Source organism: Eumetopias jubatus, unplaced genomic scaffold (assembly GCF_037043125.1).
Source record: "Eumetopias jubatus isolate StellerSeaLion01/CBP00866 unplaced genomic scaffold, mEumJub1_p1.0 scaffold_17, whole genome shotgun sequence".
NCBI classification, from domain to species: Eukaryota; Metazoa; Chordata; class Mammalia; order Carnivora; family Otariidae; genus Eumetopias; species Eumetopias jubatus.
Genome location: NW_028274823.1, coordinates 26,850,869 through 26,876,400, shown reverse-complemented (window position 1 = coordinate 26,876,400; position 25,532 = coordinate 26,850,869). Strand labels below are relative to the sequence as shown.

The window sequence follows — 25,532 nt, the reverse complement described above, 5'->3', positions numbered from 1 at the left end:
TTAAGATTTTATTTATTTGACAGAGAGAGAGAGACAGCAAGAGAGGGAACACAAGCAGGGGAAGTGCAAGAGGGAGAAGCAGGCTTCCTGCTGAGCAGGGAGCCCGACGCGGGGCTTGATCCCAGGATCCTGGGATCATGACCTGAGCCGAAGGCAGATGCTTAACAACTGAGCCACTCAGGTGCCCCAGTATGACCTTTTAACTTTTAGTTAGAAGCAGTCAGTTTGGGACAGGCCCTGAAAGCTGGCTAGATAGGGGAGTAAAAGTAAGCCAAGTTGCAGGAAATTGACAAGTGTCAAAAGAGCCAGCTGTTTGGCAGATGCTGTTTTAGATGTTTCATCTGAAGAAATTTTCACAGCAACCCTGTGAGGTAGATAGATATTCCTCTTATACATTTGGGAAAATGGACTCAGAAAGATTTATGACTTGCCAAGGACCAAATGGTAAGAGCCAGATTTGAATTTCACACTGCTTCCCCTGAAATGTAAAGGAGGTTAGCAAGATTTTTTTTTTTCCTTTTTTTGAAGTCTTGGAGGCGCTTAAAAAAGATGTGACAGCTAGAAGAGTAGTTCTGGATTAGTCATGGCTCTGGGAGTGACCTTGCAGGGCAATCTGGTTTACTCCTCTTTGTGTAACAATAGTCTTTCCTATCTTTTGAAAATTCTGCAGGGGAGAAACTCCTCTTTTTCATTCCATTCAACTGTGTATAACACTTCTCACTGTCTGGAAACCATAAGATCCCTCAAGGCCTGGGAGAATTAAAGTTGATGTCTTTCCCTTTTCTATCCTTGAGTGGGACCGAAGTTGTTGGGGGTGGGCTTGGGGGAGGATTGTGGGATGATGTGTCAAGATTGATGGTGGGAACATTCATGTTTGGTAGTGGATTTTTGTTGTGTGACCCATTACCTTTGACTTTTTAAAATATTTTTATTGTTATGTTAATCACCACACCATCATATGTTAATCACCATATTGTTATGTTAATCACAAATTACATCATTAGTTTTTGATGTAGTGTTCCATGATTCATTGTTTGTGCATAACACCCAGTGCTCCATGCAGAACGTGCCCTCCCCAATACCCACCACCAGGCTAACCCATCTTTCTACCCCCCCTCCCCTCTAGAACCCTACGTTTGTTTTTCAGTCCATCGTCTCTCATGGTTTGACTCCCCCTCCGATTTCTCCCCTATATTCTTCCCCTCCTGATATCTTCTACTTTTTTTTTTCTTAACATATATTACATTGTTTCAGAGGTACAGATCTGTGATTCAACAGTCTTGCACAATTCACAGCACTCACCATAGCACATACCCTCCCCAATGGCTATCACCCAGCCACCCCATCCCTCCCACCCCCCCCACTCCAGCAACCCTCAGTTTGTTTCCTGAGATTAAGAATTCCTCATATCAGTGAGGTCATATGATACATGTCTTTCTCTGATTGACTTATTTTGCTCAGCATAACACCCTCTAGTTCTATCCACGTCGTTGCAAATGGCAAGATCTCATTCCTTTTGATGGCTGCATAATATTCCATTGTATATATATATCACATCTTTACCTTTGACTTTTGAACTCTGAGGAATGCTTTCTCTTCCTCCAGCTGCTCACAGGCACTGTGTCCAGCCTGGAAGACCATGGCTACCTAGTGGACATTGGGGTTTGTGGGGCCAGAGCCTTTCTGCCACTGCAGAAAGCCCAGGAGTATATCCGACAGAAGAACAAAGGTGAGAGGAAGAAGAGGGGCCAGTGCATAGTAGTGAGGCATTATTTGTAAATACCACTTGGTGAGTAAAATGACAGAACGGTGACCCCAAATGCTCTTTGGCTTTGCTAAAATCAGCGTTAATCCTAGCTGATAGAAAAGGGAATATGTGTGAAGGACCAGCAAGTGACAGGGTCTAAGATCCAATGGACCAGTTTCACTTCTTCTCACCTAGAACATTCCACTGAAATTTGGGCCCCTAGGGCCTCCGCAGCACTCTTCCTGCCTTGTTGAGACTTTCATATTTTTAAACACTGTTGATTCCAGATCTGTCAGGGTCACTTTATTCCCCTCTTGTAGTTGGTCCCTGAGAGATAGGAACATGGGTATTACATGGTAACTGGTCAGGTAGACCATGGATCTTTTCAGGTATTGCTTGAGCCCAAGTTAAGAGCCCTTCTCATGAAGGTATTTTTCCTTTTGGGGGCTGGGGTTGGGGCTTGCAGGTGCTAAACTGAAGGTGGGTCAGTACCTGAACTGCATCATTGAAGAGGTGAAAGGCAATGGAGGCGTTGTTGGTCTGTCTATTGGTCATTCTGATGTTTCTACTGCCGTTGCTACTGAAGAGCAAAACTGGACCCTTAATAACTTGCTACCAGGACTGGTGGTCAAAGCCCAGGTACAGAAGGTAAGCTGTTCATTGTCATTCCTATTTTTTTTTTTAAAGATTTTATTTATTTATTTATTTGCCAGAAAGAGAGAGAGGGGGAGTACAAGCAGTGGGAGTGGCAGGCAGAGGGAGAAGCAGACTCCCTGCTAAGCAAGGAGCCCGATGTGGGACTCGATCCCAGGACCCTGAGATCATGACCTGAGCTGAAGGCAGACGCTTAACCATCTGAGCCACCCAGGCACCCTGTCATTACTATTTTCTAAAATAGAGATAATTTTTGTTGAAGTGGTACATGTGCACAGTCTAAACTTGTGCTGCCCAATAGGGTAGACATTGGTCACTTGTGGCTTATTACACGCTTGAAATGTAGCCATTGCTATATGTTGAAATGATAATATTTTGGATGTATTGGGTTAAACTGTTATTAAAATAATTTTCATCTGTTTCTTTGTAGTTTTTAAAATGTGACTGCTAGAGAACTTAATTACATAGTTACATATGGATTATGTTTCTTTTGGACAGTGCTGATTTAAAAGGTCAAATAGCTTTTTCTTTTTTAAAAGATTTTATTTATTTTAGAGAGTGGGGAGAGATAGAGGGAGAAGAGAATCTCAAGCAGACTCCATGCTGAGTGCAGAGCCAGATGCAGAGCTCGATCCTAGGGCCCTGAGATGACAACCTGAGCTGAAATCAAGAGTTCGGTGCTTAACCCACTGCGCCCGCCAGGCACCCCGAGAAAGTCAAATAGCATTAAAAGACTTTTATAACAAAGAACTATCTCATCTCTTCTAATTCCATCTTTAACTCTTACATCTTTGGAAATTTACCTCTGTATTTCTAAGCAATAAGCTTTTGCTGGTATCTCTTGGTTTATCGATTTTAGGCATTGAGTGTTAACTTCTTATCATAGTAGATGAATATTTGGCTTTCTTAATTTTCCCTTTCCTTCCTCCACCCTCCTAACAGAGGTATATTAAATTTTTTGTTAAATCGTTGTTTAAATTACTATGGTTATTACTATTACTAGTTTAAATTATTATGGTTACATAAATATTATTTACTGCTGAGCTAGGTAATGTACTATGATTGTTTCTCAAATAGCTTTTTCCTTGGAGCTGATAATCAGCTTTTTTTTTAAAGATTTTATTTATTTATTTGAGAAAGAGCATGAATGGGGGGTAGGGAGAGGGAGAAACAGATTCTCCGAGAAGCAGGGAGCCCATTGTGGGGCTCTATCCCAGGACCCCGAGATTATGATCTGAGCCAAAGGCAGTTGTTTAACTGACTGAGCCACCCAGGCACCTTCTTTTTCATCATTTACCAAATTCTCTTCCTGCCTATAACTATTTCTTAACACATCTTTTTTTTTTTTTTAAGATTTTATTTATTTATTTGACAGGGGGAGCAGCAGGCAGAGGGAGAGGGAGAAGCAGCCTCTCCCTGTAGAACAGGGAGCCTGACACGGGGCTCGACCCCAGGACCCTGGGATCATGACCCAAGCCGAAGGCAGACACTTAATGAACTGAGCCACCCAGGCGCTCCTCTTAATACATCTTGTAGTTATTTTCTTCATACCACAATTTTCCATAAAGGTGTTTAAACCTTAGTTACTTTTTTTTTTAACCACCTAGAGCCCTTTTTCCTCTTATCCTCCTCCCGTCTAGACCGATTGCTCTGGTAGGACTCCTGTAGAGCTAATATCCTAGGATATTAGCAAAGGGAGAGGGAGAAAGAATCTCCCACAGACTCCCCACTGAGTGCAAAGCCCAATTTGGGGCTCAGTCCTACAACCCCAAGATCATGACCTGAGCTGAAAGCAAGAGTCAGATGCTCAATCGACTGAGCCATCCAGGCGCCCCTTAGGAGAGTTCAAGAATTTGATTTTTAAGAAACTCATTTTTAATTTGTAATAAGAGTTTACAACTTGATTTTTTCAAAAAATTCAACAAATGGCAAGCACCCGTTAATAAAGGTCTTAAACAATTAAAAAGAAAAAAAAAAAAGAACAAACAATTTTATTCTTGGGACGCCTGGGTGGCTCAGTCAGTTGGGCATCTGCCTTCAGCTCAGATCATGATCCCAGGACGCATCAGGCTCCTTGCTCAGCGGGGAACCTGCTTCTCCCTCCACCTGCTGCTCCCCCCTGCTTGTGCGTGCTCTCTCTCTCTGACAAATAAATAAAATCTTTAAAAAAAAAAAAAGAATATTGTTGTTATCCCTTTTAAGATTTCATGATGATGTGTTTTGGTGTGGATCTCTCTCCATTTATTTGTCCTACAATCCAGAAATGCAGATCTTTCAATTCTGAGAAAACTTCTTATATTATTGGGTTTTTTTCTATTTTCAAATTGACATATAATTCACATATAGGAAGATTCACCCCTTTAAAAATGTATAACTCAGTGATTTATTTATTTATTTATTTATTTATTTATTTATTTTTTAAGATTTTATTTATTTATTTGACACAGAGAGACAGCGAGAGCAGGAACACAAGCAGGGGGAGTGGGAGAGGGAGAAGCAGGCTTCCCGCTGAGCAGGGAGCCCGATGTGGGACTTGATCCCAGGACCCTGGGATCATGACCTGAGCCGAAGGCAGACGCTTAACGACTGAGCCACCCAGGCGCCCCACTCAGTGATTTTTTTAGTGTATTCACAAAGGTGTGCAGCTGTTTGATTCCAGAACATTTTCATCACCCCAGAAAGAAATCCTGTACACATTGGTGGTCACTTTCCATCTCTCCCTCTCTTACTCCCCTGGGTGTACTTTTTGTCTCTAGATTTGTCTATTCTGGATATTTCATATAAATGGAATCATACAATATGTGGCCTTTTGTGTCTGGCTTCTTTCACTTAGCATGTTTTCAAGGCTCATCCATGTTGTAGCATGTAGCATCCATGTTGTAGCATGATGTAGCATGGGATTCATTCCTTTTTATGGCTGAATATTCCATATTGTGGAGATGACACATTTTGTTTCTCCATTCATCAGTTAGTGGACATTTGGGTTGTTTCCACTCTGGGCTATTATGAGTAATGCTGCTATGAAATTGGTGTGTAAATTTCTGTGTGGTTGTAAGTTTTCATTTCTCTTGGGCATATACTTAGGAACGCAATTGCTGGTCATATGGTAACTGACTTTTTAGAGGAAGAGCCTAAGTGGCAGCACCGGTTTACATTCCTACCAGCAATTAAGGGTTCTGGTTTCTTCCCATTTTCACAAACAGCTGTTACTACGCTTTTTATTATAGCCATCCTAGTGGATGTGAAGTGGTATCTCCTTGTGATTTTGATTTACATTTCTCTAATGATTAGCAGTATTGAGCATCTTTTCATGTGCTGGTTGTGTTATGACCATTTGTATATCTTCTTTGGAGAAATATCTATTCAAAAGTCCATTGTCCATTTTAAAATTGGGTTGTCCTTTTGTTAAATTGTAAGATTTCTTTATATATTATGGATACTAGCCCCTTATTGGACTTTTTTATTTTTTAAATATTTCCTCTTTTTTCTCTTGAACTCCAGTTGATGTTGGACTTAATGTTTCAGTTTTCTAATTTTCTTATTTTTTCATCTCACCTTTGTTTGGGTATGTGCATGTATTTGTCTATATCCTACCTTCTGGGAGAGTCTCTCAATTTTAACTTTATACTCTATTGAATTTTTGTTTTGACTGCCATTTTATGAGTGAGGTGCTAAAAAACTTTGTGTGCCTTGTTGGGTGGGGCTCGTTGACTGGCTGACTTCACTGTCAGGATCAGGAGCTAGCCGACTTTGAGCAGCTCTAAATGTCATTGTTACAAGTCTTCTCTAGAAAGGATCTGTTAATCTCTCCTCAGGAGGGTATAACCCTGGCTGCTGAGAGGTAGGTGGGAGAGGGCTGGGATGTCTTCATATCTATATCTATATGATATTTAGAATTTTTCTTAACCTACATTTTCAGGGTTTGCACTCTCCCTGTCTTTTGAGTCTCGTACAGGTTTCCTAGAGAATAACTCTCATTTTCTGTGGAGGCAGGAGAGGCGTAGACCCTATAGTTTGAGGAGAGGACCTGGGCGTTTAATTTTGTTTTCCTGAATTCAGTCATCTGCCTCATTGCTCTCTTTTGAGGTGCTTCTCACCTCTAATTCATTAGCTTTTGGGGGGCTCTGTAGGGCGAATCAGCATGGTCAGTATCTCCCTTTTGCCAGGATTAGGGTTTTGCCTTCTTAGTCTGGGCAGACCAAGTTAGCAATAATTTGTCCAGGTTGTCAGGCTGGCAGTTCCCCAAGGATCCTTGTGCAAATGAATTGGGAAACCTCAAGGGTGGCAGGATTGATGCCTCTCAGGCCAGAAGGGAGGTGAGCTTACTGAATAAAGGAACAGCCGGTACTGGGAGTTGTCCTGCCACTTAATTTTATAGGAAGAAAGATTGATAAGGGTTAGTTGGGGGAGGAGAGATACACAGTTGTGGGAAATGTGGCAGTGAGGGTTTCATATGGATCGTTGTCTCACATTCTTGGTTCCTTCTTGTTCCATTTATTTCTAGGTGACTCCAGTTGGCCTTACACTAAACTTCCTCTCATTCCTCACCGGCCTGGTCGACTTTATGCACCTGGATCCCAAGAAAGCTGGAACATATTTCTCAAATCAAACAGTAAGAAATTTTTCTTGATTCCAGGTGTGTCCCAAATAGCTGTCCAGTATTGCAGCTAGCTATGAGCAGGTCCTAGTGCTGCATGTGTATAGGTGTTAGAGGCAGTGAGGGGAATGACATGTGTTTTGGAAGGATCACAGGAAGCCACAGTGGTTACTTCTGTGGACTGAGATTAGAGAAGGAGTCTGTGAAAAAGAAGATAACTTGTAGTTTGTAATTATATAGTTTGGTTTTGCGGGGGGTGGGCAGTGAATCTTTTGTTGTTATCATTTAAGGTGTTTAAGAAGAATAATGTAAAGGAACAAAATATTTGTTTAATTAGAAAACTATGGTTTAAAAGTGCTATGGGTAGAGTAGGTCCAACTTTGAAAAAAATTTATTTTAAAATAAAGATTTTACTTATGTATTTTTTTAAATTCTTTTTTTTTTTAAGATTATTTATTTATTTGACAGAGAGAGACACAGCGAGAGAGGAAACACAAGCAGGGGGAGTGGGAGAGGGAGAAGCAGGCTTCCTGCCGAGCAGGGAGCCCGATGTGGGACTCGATCCCAGGACTCTGGGATCATGACCTGAGCTGAAGGCAGACGCTTAACCACTAAGCCACCCAGGCGCCTCTATGTATTTTAGAGACAGAGAGAAGGAATGTGTGCATGTGTGAGCATGAGCTGGGGGAGGGGCAGAGGGAGAGGGAGAGAGAGAATCTCAAGCAGGCTCTGTGCGGAGTGTGGAGCCCAATGCAGGACTCTGTCTCACAACCCTAAAATCATGACCTGAGCCGAAATGAAGAGTCGGACACTCAACCGAGACACCTAGGTGCTCTGAAAAAATATTTATTTTTAAAAAAAATTTTTAAAGATTTTGTTTATTCATTAGGGAGAGAGAGAGCATGTGTGTGTGCACGAGTGGGGGAGGGCAGAGGGAGAGGGAGAAGCAGACTCCCTGCTGAGCAGGAGCCGGATGCAGGGCTCAGTCCCAGGACCCTGAGATCATGACCTGAGCCGAAGGCACATGCTTAGCTGATTGAGCCACTAAGGCGGCCCTGAAAAAATATTTTAATGGTTCACCTGGTTAAAATATTGGAAGATTATACACAGTCAAGTGTTAATAATGATTGACTCTGGCTGATTTTTCTACACTTATCTAAATACCCAGGTTTTCCGCAGTGATTGTGAATATTTGGGAAGAAAGTCCCAATATATGTTATTCAGAGTTTTAAAAGGAATCCTAAAATGATTTTTTTCTTTTCTTTTTTTGTTTTTAACAGTAATATATTCTATTGGAGTCTATAGAGACATGTTTTTTAGCTAAACAAGCCTTCCCAGCGCTTAGTGATAATATTAACTGTTTGGTGAACTTTTTTCTAGTAATTTTTTCTCGTTACAATCATATTTGTGTACAAAGTGCAGACGTTTTACCTGCTGTAACCTTGTGATCAGGGCAGGCTCTTTCTGGTGTGTTTCAGACGGTCCTCTGATATAGTCACTCTGGTATGTGGCTTCTGTTGCATATGCGTTATTGCCTCATGGTGTTGAGGGGACCCTGGTATGTTTTCCTGGCCTTGAGTAAGCATTGCTTTAGTTGGACACAGTTCCTCTGGGGCATTTTGTTTGAATTTTCCACATGCTGCTTGATTGCACAAGCTGATATTACTACTTACATCCATAACCTGGGCAGCACATGTGGAGCCTTGACCTCCGAAAGTCAGCTCTGAGGGCCTTATCTTCTGTGTGCCTCCTCTTGCTCATGATTCTCTTTCCCTTGTCTAGGTAAGGGCTTGTGTTCTCTGTGTCCATCCTCGGACCAGGGCCGTGCGGCTGAGCCTGCGTCCCGTCTTCCTGCAGCCGGGGCGCTCACTCACTCGGCTCTCTTGCCAGCACCTGGGAGCTGTGCTGGATGAGGTTCCTGTCCAGAGCTTTTTCAGCAAGGCCGGGGCCACCTTCAGGCTGAAGGATGGGGCGCTGGCCTATGCCCGGGTGAGGAGGCGTTCTTTGTTTCATCAGGATCTTATCACTAGAAGGACTTTGGGGACACATGGGTCCTTTTCTGTTTTTTACATCTCTTGTATTAGTTTCCTATTTTTGAATATCCCAAAGTGTGGCAGACTCGCAGAGGGGTTAGACCAATGTCTGTTTGTTCTATTAGAATTCTTTAGGATTAATTTGACTTACTTTGATCCCTGGTCGATGGTAGGTACAAGAATGAATTAAGATCTACACCAGAGCTTGGCAAAGGGTTTTAAAGGGCCACATAGTAAATATTTCAGGTTTGCGGGCCCTACGATCTCTGACCTAACTACTCAGCTCTGTTATTGTAGCCAGAAAGCAGCCATAGACTGTACGTAAATGAAGGGGTATGGTTGTGTTCCAGTAAAACTTTTATTTGCAAAAATAGGCACTGATTCATGAGCTGTAGTTTACAGACCCAGGATCTAGACTGTTCTCTGACTTATATTCTATGACTGTAAAGAGCAATGTTTTAGTTAGAGGAATTTTTTAACAGGCGATTAGTAGTGTTTTTATGGTAGGTGATAAATGTGTCAGTGTGCTTTCATGTCTGATTGCCTCAGATTTACTGTGTCTGGCTTGCCCTTAATCACTTGGTACTTTGTAGCTCAGCCATCTCTCTGATTCTAAGAATGTCTTCAGTGCTGAGGCCTTCAAGCCGGGGAACACTCACAAGTGTAGAATCATCGATTACAGCCAAATGGATGAGCTGGCCTTGCTCTCTCTGAGGACGTAAGTCTGTTATTGACACATGTGGTACTATAGAAGTGTGCCCCTCTAGGGATGCATGGTCACAGTTTCTCCTGGCCTGATTTGGTGAGGGTTTTCTTTCTTGCCAGCATGATTTTGGGAGCCCTGAATTTTAGGTAGCCTCTGCCCTGACTTATTTAATCTTGGATTTTCCTTTTGTTCTAGGTCCATTATTGAAGCTCAGTACCTTAGATATCATGACATCAAACCTGGGGCATTGGTAAAGGTAAGACTCAAGCATATAATTAGATACTCTTTCACCTTCAGACATTCTTTAGTTTGCTGGTTAACCGGCTGCTCATTAGTTCTCACTGAACACATTTATTTTATTTATTTATTTATTTTTAAAGATTTTATTTATTTATTTGAGAGAGAGAGAATGAGAGATAGAGAGCACGAGAGGGAAGAGGGTCAGAGGGAGAAGCAGACTCCCCGCTGAGCAGGGAGCCCGATGTGGGACTCGATCCCAGGACTCCAGGATCATGACCTGAGCCGAAGGCAGTCGCCCAACCAACTGAGCCACCCAGGCACCCTCACTGAACACATTTAAACTCACGTTCCTTACCTCTGCCTCTTAACTGGAGTTTCTTTTTCTTCTCTTCGGTAATGTAATTAATTTCAAGATAAGGTCTTAATAGCATCACCCACACAGAGTCAGTAGTTCATAAATCCTAGGATTTGAGGGTGTTTATTAGATTTGGGCAAAAGTTAGTTCTATGATAATTGAACTCCTGGGATGTTAGTAAGAGGTCACTTGCAGTTGCGTCTCGTGTCCAACCATTTAGCTCCAGTTGAGCAGATCTCCTTTATATGTAGAGTTTGTTCCTTAGGAGACAGAGTCTCCTCCTTCAGAGAACGTGCTTGTGAGGTAGACAGAAAGAACGTGCTTCCACAAAAAGATGTGAAGGTTCCCGTAAACAAAACCAGACTGCATTCAAATCAGTGTGGGATGTGTGCTTTACCCCATGACATCTGGAATAACAGGCAGTTAGCCTGGGAAACTGGGCTTCAAAAGAGAGATGTGACCTGCTTTATTGTAAGAGGTGGAGGAAAAAAGCCATTCTTGAGTTATGATGGCATCTTTTCTTGGGATTCCCTAGGGCACAGTGCTGACCATAAAGCCATACGGGATGCTGGTGAAGGTGGGCGAGCAAATCAGGGGCCTGATACCTCCCATGCACCTGGCCGACATCCAGATGAAGAATCCAGAGAAGAAGTACCACATTGGGGATGAGGTCAAGTGCCGGGTGAGCCTCTGGAAGGGTCTTGTTGGGGTTTAAGCCAGATGGGAAGAGAGCAGTGCTTCTCAGCTGAAGTTTCTGCCTTTTTCCATAGAATGACCATATAACATTTATGGTATGTGTCTGGCATTGAGAAGAGAAAACTGGGTCTCTGCCCTTGAGAGTTTTGTGATATAATTGAGAGTTAAAATATTCATACATGAAGAGAGCGAGCCACTGTGTGACCTTTTGTCCTTTCCATAGTTTGGTGCAGGCTCTATGCTATGGTCATATCTCAAAGGGGAGGTGAGGGTGGGCTGGGCCAGCAAGAATCATTGGTGGTATCAGTAGCGACCACCGTGTAACATGTATTTTGTGCCAGTTGCTATCCTAGGCCCATGACATGCATTATGTCATTTAATCCTTAAAACGACCCCATAAAGTAAGTACTGTTACCCTCATTTTGCAGGTGGAGAAATTAAAACTTAGGAAAGTGAAGTCACACTGCTTGCCCAAAGTCACACAGCTAATAAATGCAGAACCAGTTTTCACATTCAGGTCTATATGACAATAACGTCTTCTAGATTTCTGGCAGAGGTGATCCTTGAACTGGAAAGAATTTAAAGAGGAGCAAGGGGTGTGTCAGGCACAGAAATATCCAGACTAAGCTGCCAAAACTTGAGTGGTTTATAACAAAGTTTTGAATCCCAAGAGAAGCTTCACAGAGTTGTGAAGATTAAATGTGATACGCAGTGCTTAACAGAAGGCCTGGTGTGTGCAGGCACAATGTTAGATTTTCTTCTTTTCATTTTATTATTGAGTCAAGAAAGATACTGATCTCACTCACTGGTGCAAAATTTTATAGTACTGGAGTCAGGAAGTTAAAAATAAAGGAATTTCTCTGCCCTCCAAGGAGATGACCTGAGGGAAGAGAGATGGTTGGATCTCTCAGTCTTAGTTAAAATGTATTTTTTTTAATTTTTTTTTTTTTTTATTCATTCGAGACAGAGAGCATGAGCAGGGGGAGAAGCAGGCTTCCTGCCGAGCAGGGAGCCCTATGTGGGCCTCCATCCCAGGACCCTGGGATCATGACCTGAGCCGAAGGCAGACGCTTAACCATCTGAGCCACCCACGCGCCCTCAGTCTTAGTTAATAGCTAATACGCAGTAGTACCGAGGTGGTAAATTGGCTCGGTTGTTCATTCTATTACATGAGATGCACATGGTCTGGGAAGGGCTGAGGCAGTGGTGAAGTAACTGACACAGGACTCTGTGGAGGTGCAGGAACATGGTGAGTGTTGATGCAGGCCCAGGAGGGAACGTACACGAAGAAGTACTTTTGAAATAGGTGAATACTCCCCAGATTGTCATCCAGCAGGGAATAGGGAGGATCTACAGCTGAGATTATTCTCAGAGGGAAAGAGATACGTTCTTAGGTATGGACCCTGGCCTTTGGGTTCAGAGGTCGCAGAAACCAGTCCAGTGGCTTTCTTGATAATGGGTAACTTGATGACAACCGTTATCCTTCCCCTAGGTTTTGCTTTGTGATCCTGAAGCCAAAAAGCTGATGATGACCCTGAAGAAAACCCTAATTGAGTCTAAACTGCCTGCCATTACCTGCTATGCTGATGCCAAGCCTGGTCTGCAGACACATGGCTTCATCCTCAGGGTCAAGGATTATGGCTGCATTGTGAAGTTCTACAATGATGTGCAGGGACTGGTGCCTAAGCATGAGCTCAGTGCCGAGTATGTCCCTGACCCAGAGAGGGTCTTTTATGCTGGCCAGGTAACCCTTTCCTGGGACAAACCCATGTCCTTGGTGACCCCACGAACATGGATTTGACGGAGTAGTGGGAGGACTACTTTTTAAGGGATAAGGAAGACACATATAAGGCAGTGGGTTTGAGCCAGTGAGGTGGAGGGGATGTGGAACAGAACCAAGAGAAACCCTCAGGGGGGTTCAGCAGAAGCTGGCAAACTAAGGGACCTCGGCCCCACAACCTGGAAGAAATGAATTAGTCTTCACCTACAACAGACATGCTCGTGTTCTCACATCAGAAGTTGTTCTCAGGTCACTGTCACCAAAAGGTGACGGTGCCGTAAAACTAGTGAGTCTGGGTCTGTCTAGGAAAAATTAAGTTTTGAAAGCTTGGGGTTGTACCAAAAACTTACTCATGTTTTCCTTTCACGCAAAAGGCTGACGTAGGGGGATTCTGTGTATCTTTCAGTACATTGCTTTCCACTGCCTTCTGATCTGATCCCAGGTCTAGGTGCGTCACCCTTCGCAGTGCTCGTGGAGGGTAGCTCTCTCCGGGGCCTGACTGGCCTGCAGGGAAGAGTTAGCCAGGCCAGTGTGGTTTCTCACTAGGTGGTGAAGGTTGTGGTGCTGAACTGTGAGCCATCCAAAGAGAGGATGCTTTTGTCCTTCAAGCTGTTGGGTGATCCAAAGAAAGAGCCTCCGGGACACAGTCAGAAGAAAAGAAGGACTGTTAGTCTTGGACAGGTACCTGGACTTCTCCAGACAAGCTATTTTAATTGACAGTGGCAGAAAGTGGGGTACCACTGACACGTGGGGCACTGGGACCCATGGAGGGAAAGATCAAGGTAGCTAGATAAGGTTCTGGGGCTAGAGAGAATTGAGGATCTTGAAAGAGGATTCTTTCTGTGTGTCAGAGCAAATGGAAGCTGTCCAGGAAAGGAAAGCACCATTCTCGTATGGCTGTTCAGCAGTGTATGCTGTCCTCTTTCCTCTCTGGTCTCTAGGACCAGCCTGCAAGACTGTCTTTCCCCTGGGACACAGTGGAGGGACTTGGCAGAGGAGTGATGTGAGCACGCAAATGGGTCCTGATGTGTGTGTGCGCGAGTGCCTGCCGGGTCTTTGGGGGCAGTTGTGTGGGGTTTGGAAGAAAGCTCCTTCTCTGATCTTGACCCCTCAGTGATGCTGGGACTCGATACCTCTGATCTTAGCCTGAGCCAGATGGGGTTGCTGTCTGCTCAAGACAAGTACAATTTTTTGTCTTTCTCTTCCTGAGTAGTTGGTGGATGTGAAGGTTTTAGAGAAGACCAAAGATGGGCTGGAGGTGGCTGTCCTGCCCCACAACATCCCTGCTTTCCTCCCCACACCTCATCTGTCGGACCACGTTGCCAATGGCCCTCTGTTGTATCACTGGCTCCAGGCTGGCGACACCCTTCACAGAGTACTTTGTCTGAGCCAGAGTGAGGGACATGTCGTATCCTTTACTGGTATCTGGTGAGCCGTGGGACCTGGGGGAAGACTCTGGGTCAGGCTCTGCTCTTAACTGGAAACTCCATGGAAAAAAGTCAGTTATTTGACTTCAGAAATACCCCCATGAAACCAAACTGGTGACCAGACTGTACTTTCCCTAGTGGAAAGAGGATTGAAGTCCTACCAGCAGATGCTGGTCAGGGCAGAGTGGAAGTCCAGGGTGTTGGAGAGGGGGCAGAGTGGCCTGCCAGGTCCAGTGGGATATTTCCAATAGCATATCTTGCCTTCTCCGACAGTGCTTAGTCCTTGAGCTGGAACAATTAACAGGCAGCTGCTGTCGTCCTTCCCAACCGCCCTCCTACCCCCTTGGGGCTCCAAGTTTCCCTTTGGTCTTGCTGTGCACACTTTGAAGGAGAACACTGCCTCTTTCTCACAGAATGTAAAATAAAATCTCTGTAGAGTGAAGATAGAGGAGGTGGGTTAGAGTTGGTTAGTGTGAAGACTGTGGACCGACCCGTGGTCGGTCCAGCCGCCAAACCACAGGGATGAACCAGTCTCTTTTTGGTCCTCTTCAGTAATCTGGGGATGAATTAATAAGGAAAGGAAAGACACTGGTTCTTAAACTTGAGAGTGTGTCAGAATCACCTTGAGGCCTTGTTTACACAGCTTGCTGGGCCCCACCCCAAAGTTTGTAATTCTTTAGGTCTAGGACAGTGCTTAGGAGTTTGCATTTCTAACAAATTCCAGGTGATGCTAATGCTGCTAGTCTGCATGCTGAGAGAATCATTGTAGCAGCTGAGCATGTAGAGTGGAAGAAGGAGATGGAGAGATGGATATTTCATCTGCCCTTTCTGGAACGTTCCTTGATGAAGTGCCATTAGCTCCTTTGTAGGAAGCCAGCTTTGGTGTCCACTGTGGAGGGTAGCCAGGATCCTAAGAGCTTCGCAGAAATCCATCCTGGGATGCTGCTCATCGGTTTTGTGAAGAGCATCAAGGACTACGGTGTGTTCGTCCAGTTCCCGTCAGGTCTTAGTGGACTGGCCCCCAAAGCTGTAAGTTCAGCTCCATGCACAAGAGCCTTGGAGGAGAGAGATTAGGGTCATGGAACCTGAGGGTGGGAAGGAGCATGACTCTGAGCATGTATAGACGTGGAAGTTAATTTTTCTGAGCTGCTGAGTATAGGTTTTGCAACCTCCTGGAGTTTTTGAGGCGTCATGATACCAGAATACCCTTGGAAGGATCCCCTCCACCACAGTGTCACTGAAGTCATAAACTTTTCAGACTGCAAAAAATCTAAATGATCCCATCGTTGAACCCCTCATGTCTGCTGACTAAACTGAGACCCAGAGTCGGGAGGAGTCTTAGCGAAGTCATTATAGGACGGTGGGAGAGCAAGTGGCCTGTAGTTTATTCATAAATACTTCTTCCCTTCTGTAGGTTTGTCCCCTGATGTTTCCCTGGGCGGCTCTCATTTGCATCCCCTGCCAGAACAATTTTAAAAATGGGAGAAGAGGGGAAGCCTGCAGAAACATGCATAGTCCAGGGCAGAGGGTTACCATTGGGTGTTAGAGACCTGGACAGCTTGGTGTCCCTCTGGCTTGCCAGTGATGTACTGCCTAGGCTGGGTGCCCTCTAGAAGGCTGGGTTGGACAGCCAGGGTCTCGTATTTTTTTCTGGAAGGGGAGTGGAGCTGTGCTCAAGAGAGGGCTGGGGGATTTTCCTGGCTTCCATCTCTCCCCACCCCTTCCTCCACACATCCTTTTCTGGGGGCATAGAGTGAGTTGTCTTGATAGAAACTTCCTGTCTTTACTTTCTGCCCACTCTTTAGATCATGAGTGACAAGTTTGTGACTTCCACAAGTGACCATTTTGTCGAGGGGCAGACGGTGGTTGCAAAGGTGACCACTGTGGACGAGGAGAAGCAGCGCATGCTGTTGTCGCTGCGGCTGTCGGACTGTGGTCTGGGGGACCTGGCTACCACCAGCCTCCTCCTCCTGAGCCAGTGCCTGGAAGAGCGGCAGGGCGTGCGCAGCCTCATGAGCAACCGAGGTGGGGGCATGGGGGTGGAGACTGAGGGTCGGGGATGGGGAGTGTCTGTCGTAAGTTATGCCTGTCTGTTCCGATGAGTAATGTTGGGCTCCAACAATTTTGATAAACTTAAAAAAAAATTATTTATTTATTTGAGAGAGAGAGAAAGAGAGAGAGGCAGAGAGAGCACACAAGTGGGAGGGGCAGAAAGAGAGCGAATCTCAAGCAGGCTCTGTGCTCAGCTTGATCCCACAACCCTGAGATCACCATCTGAACCGAAATCGAGAGTCAGATGCTTAACCAATTGAGCCACCCAGGCGCCCCCCCCCCCCGCTTTTTAATGGGCATATAACTGTATAAACTGCGTAAGTCATTTAAGGTACAATTCAGTAAATGTTTATAAAATGAACACCCTTGTTTAACTAGTCCCCAGATTCAGATAAAGATCATTACCAGCATCCCAGAGGTCCCCTTTGTGTTCCCTCCCAGACCAAAATCAAAATTTCCCTTAGTTCTGTATCCTCAGGTTTGCATTTGTTGTGAATCCACTCACCTCTTCACTGTTCTCTTATTCAGCAAATATCTGGTGGATGATAGAATGGAGCAAGTGCCTGCTAGAAGACTGTGAGGCGTTATTGTGTTGATTTCTGAAGTTCTGAACCATCAGGATTGTTGGAACCCTGATGGGATTTGGGAATAAGAAGCTTGAGAGGGTAGATTCCAAACCTAAGCAATGAAAATTCAAAAAGCAAAGGAAAGTGTGTGTTTGTGGTATTTGTTGGCTCCTTTCATGAGTTCTGCCCAGGGAGGATTAATTAGCAAGAGGTGCAGGTCTCTCTCACTGCAATAGGAGTGCTCATGGTGTTGCATATTTCTACCAAAAGTGATCTTACCTTCACAGTGCTCCGGCACTCTGCTGTCCTCCGTGGGGCAGCACATTGCCAAAGGAAAAGAACGCTGAGTATTGTTTCTGCTTGTTAATCCCCATTTCCTTTGGGTCTCTGGCAGACTCTGTGTTGATCCAGACGTTGGCTGAGATGACCCCCGGGATGGTCCTTGACCTAGAGGTGCAGGAGGTGTTGGAGGATGGCTCTGTGGTGTTCAGTGAGGGCCCCGTGCCTGGCCTGGTCCTGAGGGCCAGCAGATATCATCGGGCAGGTGAGCACTTCTGTCTCACCCCTCATGGTTCGTGGGGGAAATTCTTTGCCCATTTTTCCCTCTCGGATACAGAATTCCCAAATACATAGTGTAGAGGAGCTGATTCAGTAGAAAATTTTGGCATCCCTGTCTTGTATCGATGTAAATCAAGACAGCTGACAGCATGCTAAAGAAGGTTTAAGTGTGAATCCTTCTGTTGTTATAATTGGGTAAATCTAGATTTTTATATATCAGGTTGCATAAATTAAGGCACACCTGAACTTGAATTATGGGAGCTAGATTTTTGGTTTTCCTCACCCATATCGTCCCAGGACGGATGTCCTCTTTTCTTTTCTGTGCCCAAAGGCTTGCAGGGCTCTTGGGGAGACGCTTCCTTCCCTGCTCCTAGAGGGTGACCATGCTGTGTTTGGTTCTGCACTGCAGGGCAAGAGGTGGAACCTGGGCAGAAAAAGAAGGTTGTCATCTTAAATGTTGATATGTTGAAGTTGGAGGTACATGTTTCCCTTTGCCACGACTTGGTGAATAGAAAAGCTAAAAAGGTAAGCTGGCGACGACTTCCATTCCCATGGTTTCAAAGGCATTACCCACCTCTCCAACCCCACACACTTTGCTTGGGGGTTTTAATGTAAGTGCCTGTGGATGAGGTGATCGTCCGCCTGGATTGGTGTGGTCGTTCCTATACCTTTTGTCTTGGTGTGGTTATTAATAGCACTGATTTGCACTCTGGTGCCACTAATAAATTATGTGGTCCCCCTGTCTTCAGGGCCAGGTAGATAATGTAAATGAATGAAGTGGGCATGGCCAGCCCACAGAGGGGCAGAGACGATTCAGTTCCATCTGCTTATTGCTAGGTGGGAACATCAGTGTCCGATGTTGCTGAATCTGATTCCCGCCCCTCCCCTTCATTTTTCCCTTCCTACTATCTTTTTTTTTTTTAACATATAATGTATTATTTGTTTCAGAGGGACAGGTCTGTGATTCATCAGTCTTACACAATTCACAGCGCTCACCGTAGCACATACCCTACCCAATGTCTATCACCCAGCCACCCCATCCCTCCCACTCCCCCACCACTCCAGCAACCTTCAGTTTATTTCCTGAGATTAAGAATTCCTCATATCAGTGAGATCATATGATATTTGTCTTTTTCTGATTGACTTATTTCGTTTAGCATAATACCCTCTAGTTCTATCCACATTGTTGCAAATGGCAAGATTTCGGGTTTTTTGATGGCTGCATAATATTCCATTGTGTGTGTGTGTGTGTGTGTGTGTGTGTGTGTGTGTGTGTGTGTGTGTGTGTGTATATCACATCTTCTTTATCTGTTCATCTGTGGACATCTTGGTTCTTTCCATAGTTTGGCTATTGTGGACACTGCTGCTATAAACATTGGGGTGCACGTCTTCGGATCACTACATTTGTATCTTTGGAGTAAATACCCAGTAGTGCAATTGCTGGGTCATAGGGTAGCTCTGCTGAATCTGATTTTTAAGAGAAGGAAGAATTTGTTTTTTTATTTGAAATAAATGTGGAAAACGTTGGAAACTGTTTTTAAGACATATAACCCAAACAAAACATGTCTGTGCGTAGTTCTGCCCTCCAGGCTGCTCATCCACATTCACTCCTGTACACTTTTGTGTGAGGGAAGAATGGGTTCAAGGGGAATCTTAACATTTGTAGTGTTTTTCTCTGGATGATGTGTATATTTGGTCCTCCTTTCAAGTACTTATTAAGGGGGCACCTGGGTGGCTCATTCAGTTAAGCATCCAATTCTTGATCCCAGCTCAGGTCTCTATCTCAGGGTTGTGAGTTCAAGCCCCACATTAGGCTCCACTTAAAAATAAATAAACAAACAAATTAATAAATAAAGTACTTATTAAGCATCTAACTGTGTAGAGTATGGTGGAGAGAATTACATAGGTATAATTCCTCATGTCTGATTGCCTGTAATTTTAAGACTTGGGGAAACAAAGATAAATAGAAATAGTGTTAACCCCTCACTGAGTTTTCTAGCAGGTCCATATTCCATATATCCAAGTGAAGCTGGTGCATATATAAGGGTATGAGCATAGGTTGGACTTTGAGGAATGGTGGGCTAAATGCCTTGCATACAATGAGCTCTCAGTAATGACTCTGATGAGTGGTTGAATGGGTGAATAAATCAGGTGGGGCGCTGCAGAACTACAAGAGTCAGGGCTACCTGGCTATGCTCAGAATCACCTCAGTAACTTTAAAATTCTGATTTCACTAGTTCTAGGATAGGATCCTAGGAATCTGAATTCAAAACAAAAGCTAAGTCCCAGGGCTTCTGATGTGGTGCCTTGAGTTTAGTCGGGTCACCTCAGTAACAGGAGGGGAAGCGGGGAAGTTAGGTGGAGGGAATGAAGGCTAGTTTGTTACAGCTCATACTAGCCCTGGGTCCTCTGGACTCAGGGGGCTTCTCCAGCCCCGCTCTGCCCAATAAGTGATGATTGAGCACTTGTGCCCTGTAAGAAGTGGGGTTGGTGGGTTTTCTGTTTTCCAGCTGAAGAAAGGCAGCGAGTACCAGGCGATTGTGCAACACTTGGAGGAGTCCTTTGCTGTTGCCTCCTTGGTAGAGACTGGCCACCTGGCAGCTTTCTCCCTGACCTCTCACCTCAATGACACCTTCCGCTTTGACTCAGAGAAGTTGCAGGTGGGACAGGGTGTCTCCCTAACCCTCAAGACCACAGAACCAGGAGTGACTGGTTTTCTTTTGGCTGTTGAGGGGCCAGCTGCTAAGAGGACTGTGAGACAGACCCGGAAGGACTCTGAGACAGTCGATGAGGACGAGGAAGCAGATCCAGCTCTGGTTGTGGGGGCTGTAAAGAAGCACACCCTCTCCATTGGGGACATGGTCACGGGCACTGTCAAGTCCATTAAACCCACCCATGTGGTTGTAACCCTGGACGATGGCATCATTGGCTGTATTCACGCCTCCCACATTCTAGATGAAGTTCCAGTGGGCACATCTCCTACTGCCAAGCTGAAAGTTGGGAAGACAGTCACTGCCCGAGTGATTGGTGGTCGAGACATGAAGACGTTCAGGTATGGAGGCTTTGGGAGATGGGCTGGTTTTGAGGGGAGGTTGTTATGGGAGAAGGAATGGGCACTAAAGCAGGCTTGAAAAAGTTGTGCACGAATCAGATTTTCTTCTAGTTAGCAGAAATGTTTACCAAAAGAATCCTTTGGTCTTTTTCCCCTTAAAAAAAAAAATGGCCTATGGTGTAGTGGTTAAGGGCATTAGTTTAAAGTGAGAGAGACCTGAGTTTGCATTACAGATTTGCCACTTAAAATTGGGTGACCATGACTTTAGTTACTTAACTCTGAGTTTTATTTTCCTAATTTGTAAAATGAGAGTACGGGTGGTTAGTACCTTTTTTGCAGACTTGAGAGAACATCGGTACCCAATGTGCCTAGCAGGTTGCCTGACATAGTTATTGCTCAGTATACATCAGAGGTTATTATAATCCATTCTCCACTACATACCGTACTCATCCTCCTTTTCTTTAAATCTACTTGCACTATTATTATTGTAGCAGAAATCCTTGCTGTAATAAGAAAAGCAAAATAATTCATAGTTTATAATTTGCATATTAATTTCAGTAATGTCTCTCTAGACCTCAGTTTCCTTACTTTCAGAGTGAAAGAATTGGAGAATGTAGTCCGTAAGGAAAATACTACTCATGGTTTAATAAGACAATACTGAAAGGTCAGATGAGCCAGCTCCCCAACATTTACTGCAGAGAGTGAGAGGAAGCCCTCAGGCCTGACACATCACCAGTGGGCAGGAAGGCAGCAGAGCTGATGGCTTTCAAGCTTGGTTTCCTGGGACTAGAGAGAAAGTCTGATCTCTAGATTATGGTGGTACAGAGAATAAGAGAAATGGTTTGACCTTATTTCTTTCTCCAGGTTTCTCCCAATAAGTCATCCCAGATTTATTCGAACCATTCCGGAGCTGAGTGTCCGGCCAAGGTGAGGGGAACCCCAGCAGCATGGTCTCATGGAAAGAGTGTGGGGCTTTGGAGTCAGGAACCTGAGTTCCAGCCTAGATTCTTCCAGTGTTGTGACTTATTTTGCCTCTGTCTGTCCAGCTTGTCTTATTTCTCTAGTAATGATATTTGGCTCTGATAGCGTTAGTTAGAGGGATTATAAGAAACTTAATGTAAAAGCTGTATTTAGGGTTTAAAAGGCTGGTTGCAGTTCTCTTTGTCAGCATGTAAAAAAAAGGCACATTTTTGCTCTCAATCCAATTTTCTAGAACTCAGTAATTAACCAAAATAAAAAACATGTAGCCAAGAATACCCATTCTTTGAGTGTAGAGACTACTGCTCGTTGACTGGAATTTAGCTCATGTTCTAGTGGATTTTATAGAGGGGTGTTCTGTGAGGGATTCTGTGTGGAGGAAAACTAGTTTCATTTAGTGTTGGATCCAGTTTGTCTGGGATCATTTTTTTTTTTCAGAGGATCTGAAGCATTTTGATCCATGGGCCTATTTATGCAGCCTCTTGAAGTTAATAGGTCATCAGTGAATGAAGCTAGATACACATGACCGAGAGAATGGCTCTTCAGAGTCAGCCATGGGGTCCATCCAGGGTGTAAGTCTTAAGAGCCGAGGGACCGTCTCTCGCTCTGTCGCTCTCTGTCAAATAAATAAATAAAATCTTTAAAAAAAAAAAAAAAAGCCGAGGGATATAATGGAAGGGCCTCTGAAGTAACTTTTAGGGGATAAGGTTTTTTTGTTTGCTTTTTTTGAATTATAGTTGGTATACAATGTTACATCAACTTTAGGTGTACAACACAGTGATTGGACAAATCTATACTCTATGCTGTGCTAACCACGGTGTGGCGACCATCTGTCATAAATGCTCATATCGTAGCGTGCCATTTACTATATCCCCTGTGCTGTACCTCTCATCCCTGGGACTTACTAATTCCGTAACTGGAAGGTTATATCTCCCATTCCCCTTCACCCATTTTGCCCATCTTGCCGCGCACTTCCTCTCTGGCAACCATCAGTTCTCTGCATTTATGGGTCTATTTCTGCTTTTTTTGTTTATTCATTTGTTTTGTTTTATAGATTCCACACATAAGTGAAATCATGTGGTATTTGTCTTTCTCTTATTTAGTGTAATACTCTCTAGGTCCTTCCAGGGCGCCTGGGTGGCTCAGTCATTGGGCGTCTGCCTTTGGCTCAGGTCACGATCCCAGGGTCCTGGGATCGAGCCCCGCATCGGGCTCCCTGCTCAGCGGGAAGCCTGCTTCTCCCTCTCCCACTCCCCCTGCTTGTGTTCCTGCTCTCGCCATCTCTCTCTGTCAAATAAATAAATAACATCTTCTAAAAAAAAATACTCTCTAAGTCCTTCCATGTTCTCACAAATGGCAAGATCTCATTCCTTTTTATGGCTGAGTAGTATTCCATCAGGGAGTAAGGTTTGGTCATTGTCCTGAAGGTATCAGAGTAGAAGAGGACTATTTCTGGGAGGGCTTGAGTATGAGATAGGCATATATTCCTGGAATATTGAGTTTGAGATGCTAACCACATTTTTGGAACTTCAGAGTAAGCCCTTTAGTTCCAGAATAATGAGATTTGGTGGATGCACACATTCCTGTTTCTTTACTGTGTGGTTTCCTTAGTTTTGTAGATTTTGATCATGTCCCCCTCCAGTCTTTGTAGTGAAAACAGAGAGAGCACCGCATTAGTCGTTTGAGTCGGCCAGATCTTCACCTGAGGTGTGATGCCTTGTTTAATTAAGAGTTGGGGGTCAAGCAGTTTGTTCAGGCTAAGGGTAGAAGTGTTCAGTTAATGAGGGTTGGTTCTTCCAAGTCCTCCCTTCTTGGCTTGCAGATGGCTGTCTTCTCAGGGTGTCTTCATGTGGTGTTCTCCGTGTATATCTGGGTTCTAATCTCTCCCCTTTTTTTGCTTTTTTGTTTTATTGTGGTAAAAACACAAAACATAAATTTACCCTCTTAACAGTTTTCAAGTATGCATCACATTGTTGTTAACTGTGTGCACGTTATCGTAGTACAGATCTCCAGAACTTTTTCATCTTGCATGGCTGAAACTCTTTACCCATAGGACAGCTCTCCATTTCTTCCTGCCCCCCCCACCTCTGGCAGCCACCATTCTACTTTCTGTTTCTTTACTGTTTCTTTTTCTGTTTAATTACTTTAGATAACTCGAGTCATGGACAGTCCTGACTGGCTAACTTCACTCAGCACAACATTCTAAAGGTTCATCCACATAGTCGCATGTAGCAGGATTTTCCTTCTTTTTAAAGGCTGACTACTATTCCGTGTATGGTATAGACCACATTTTCATCCATCCATGAGCAGACGTTTAGGCTGCTTCCACATCTTGGCTATTGTGAATAACACTGCAGTCAACATGGGCATGCAAATATCTCTTTGAGATCCTATTTTCAGTTCTTTTGGATGTATACCCAGAGGTGGGAGTGTTGGATGGTATGGTGGCTTTTAATTTTTTGAGGAACTTCCATACTGTTTTCCATAGTGGCTGTACCATCCTATAGTTCTGCCAACAGTGTGCAAGGAAGGGTTCCCTCTTTTCCACATATCTGCCAACGCTTGTATTCTGTGTGTTTGCTAATGGCCATCCTTAGAGCTGTGTGGGGAGATATCTCACTGTGGTGTTGATGTGTATTTTCCTGATGGTTAGTGATGTGAAGCACCTTGTCCTATGCTTGTTGGTCATTTTTTTTTTTTAAGAGAGTGGGGAGGGGTAGAGAGAGGGAGAGAGAGAATCTTAAGCAGGTGCTATTCCCAGTGCCAGACCCCGACTCAGGGCTCGATCTCATGACCTTGAGATCATGACCTGAGCCAAAATCAAGAGTCAGACGCTTTTTTTTTTTTTTAATGTTTTATTTGACAGAGAGCACAAGCAGGGGGAGCGGCAGGCAGAGGGAGAGGGAGAAGCAGGCTCCCTGCTCAGCAGGGAGCCTGATGGTGGGACCCAATTCCAGGACCCCGGGATCATGACCCGAGCTGAAGGCAGACGCCCAACCGTCTGAGCCACCCAGGCGCCCCAACAGTCGGACGTTTAACTGGCTGAGCCACCCAGGCTCTCTGCTTGTTGGTCATTTTTATATGTTCTTTGGATAAATGTCTCTTCAAGTCCTGGTTTTTAATTGGGTTTTGTTGTTGCATTATAGGCTAATCCTAATAATAATAATAATAATAATAATAATAATAATAATAATAATCTATAACTGGATAATGGCCCACCCTGACATTCTCATTTTAAGTTAATCACCTGTTTAAATTCCCGATCTCAAATGCAGTCACATTCTGAGATACTGAGGGTTAGCCTGTCAACATATAAACTTGGAGGTTGGGGGGGGCACAGTTTAGCCTGTAACAGAGGCATTCCAATGTCAGCTATTGAGTGAATAAACTTTTTTTTATCCTTTTTTTTTTTAAAGATTTTATTTATTTGGCAGAGAGATACAGAGAGAGAACAAGTAGGCAGAGAGGCAGGCAGAGGGAGAGGGAGAAGCAGGCTCCCCGCTGAGCAGGGAGCCTGATGCAGGACTCGATCCCAGGACCCCGGGATCATGACCCGAGCCGAAGGCAGCCGCCTAACCGACTGAGCCACCCAGGTGCCCCTACTATATAAGCGTTATAGATACTGTATATCAATTACCTATTTCAGTGCCAGGCACATAGATGTTCTGCGTGTGCTGTGTGTGTGTGTGTGTGTGTGTGTGTGTGTGTGTGTGTGTGTGTGTGTGTGTGTGTGTGTGTGTTAAGAAATAACATTTTATCAGTGCCAGGCACATAGATGTTCTGCGTGTGCTGTGTGTGTGTGTGTGTGTGTGTGTGTGTGTGTGTGTGTGTGTGTGTTTTAAGAAATAACATTTTATCGGGTGCCTGGGTGGCTCAGATGGTTAAGCATCTGCCTTCGGCTCAGGTCATGATTCCTGGGATCGAGTCCCGCATTGGGCTCCCTGCTCCTTGGGAGCCTGCTTCTCCCTCTGCCTCTCTCTCTCTCTGTCTCTCATGAATAAATAAATAAAATCTTAAAAAAAAAAAATAACATTTTACAGATGTTCCCTTCCCTAGGCTTCTCTCTCCACCCTCAGAGACTGAATTACCTC

General features: G+C 44.3%; 1 protein-coding gene across 2 annotated transcripts in view; it reads left to right on the top strand.

The window, feature by feature from the left end:
* The window catches only part of PDCD11 (programmed cell death 11), a 52,277-nt gene that overhangs the window by 7,112 nt on the left and 19,633 nt on the right, over nucleotides 1-25,532 (top strand). For both annotated transcript variants that reach the window (XM_028098708.2, XM_028098707.2), the window contains exons 6-21: nucleotides 1,606-1,729; nucleotides 2,214-2,395; nucleotides 6,906-7,013; nucleotides 8,781-8,987; nucleotides 9,625-9,749; nucleotides 9,933-9,993; nucleotides 10,868-11,014; nucleotides 12,521-12,772; nucleotides 13,355-13,489; nucleotides 14,022-14,216; nucleotides 15,094-15,264; nucleotides 16,041-16,260; nucleotides 17,248-17,397; nucleotides 17,821-17,936; nucleotides 19,922-20,463; nucleotides 21,328-21,390. In XM_028098708.2, coding sequence (XP_027954509.2) covers nucleotides 1,606-1,729; nucleotides 2,214-2,395; nucleotides 6,906-7,013; nucleotides 8,781-8,987; nucleotides 9,625-9,749; nucleotides 9,933-9,993; nucleotides 10,868-11,014; nucleotides 12,521-12,772; nucleotides 13,355-13,489; nucleotides 14,022-14,216; nucleotides 15,094-15,264; nucleotides 16,041-16,260; nucleotides 17,248-17,397; nucleotides 17,821-17,936; nucleotides 19,922-20,463; nucleotides 21,328-21,390 — 2,798 coding nt within the window. The remainder of the gene's footprint in view (nucleotides 1-1,605; nucleotides 1,730-2,213; nucleotides 2,396-6,905; nucleotides 7,014-8,780; nucleotides 8,988-9,624; nucleotides 9,750-9,932; nucleotides 9,994-10,867; nucleotides 11,015-12,520; nucleotides 12,773-13,354; nucleotides 13,490-14,021; nucleotides 14,217-15,093; nucleotides 15,265-16,040; nucleotides 16,261-17,247; nucleotides 17,398-17,820; nucleotides 17,937-19,921; nucleotides 20,464-21,327; nucleotides 21,391-25,532) is intronic.